The 327-nt window shown below is 37.6% G+C and overlaps 1 protein-coding gene across 4 annotated transcripts in view; it reads left to right on the top strand.

Moving 5' to 3' along the window:
• The window catches only part of LOC119581849 (protein wntless-like), a 13,307-nt gene that overhangs the window by 6,448 nt on the left and 6,532 nt on the right, over positions 1 to 327 (top strand). For all 4 annotated transcript variants that reach the window (XM_037929992.1, XM_037929989.1, XM_037929990.1 and 1 more), the window contains one exon: positions 239 to 314. In XM_037929992.1, the coding sequence (XP_037785920.1) occupies positions 239 to 314 (76 nt within the window). The remainder of the gene's footprint in view (positions 1 to 238; positions 315 to 327) is intronic.

The raw sequence follows: 327 nt of genomic DNA on the forward strand, positions 1-327 counted from the left end.
CCTTGATACTTGAGAGGAAAAAAGTTGGATATTTACAGAAAGATTCAATTCATTATATAAATATAGACTAATGTATAAATAATACCATAATCTTATACAGTCAAACGAGATCTCCAATTGGTTTTCCAACTAGAAGCTTGAAATGATAAAGACATTCATGTGAGAGCTTATTATTGTTATTGTTGTTTATTCATTTTGCCTTTGTTTTCCATTGATGATGGATCTGTTTTCATGGCAGACACCTCCTGGGAAAGAGGGATACTCTCGGTGGCAGAGCAGCCTCATAGCCCTGCTACGCCTACGTCTGACCAATGGTGCGCAGGGGAA

The sequence above is a fragment of the Penaeus monodon genome, chromosome 15 (assembly GCF_015228065.2).
Source record: "Penaeus monodon isolate SGIC_2016 chromosome 15, NSTDA_Pmon_1, whole genome shotgun sequence".
In the NCBI taxonomy this organism is placed as follows: Eukaryota; Metazoa; Arthropoda; class Malacostraca; order Decapoda; family Penaeidae; genus Penaeus; species Penaeus monodon.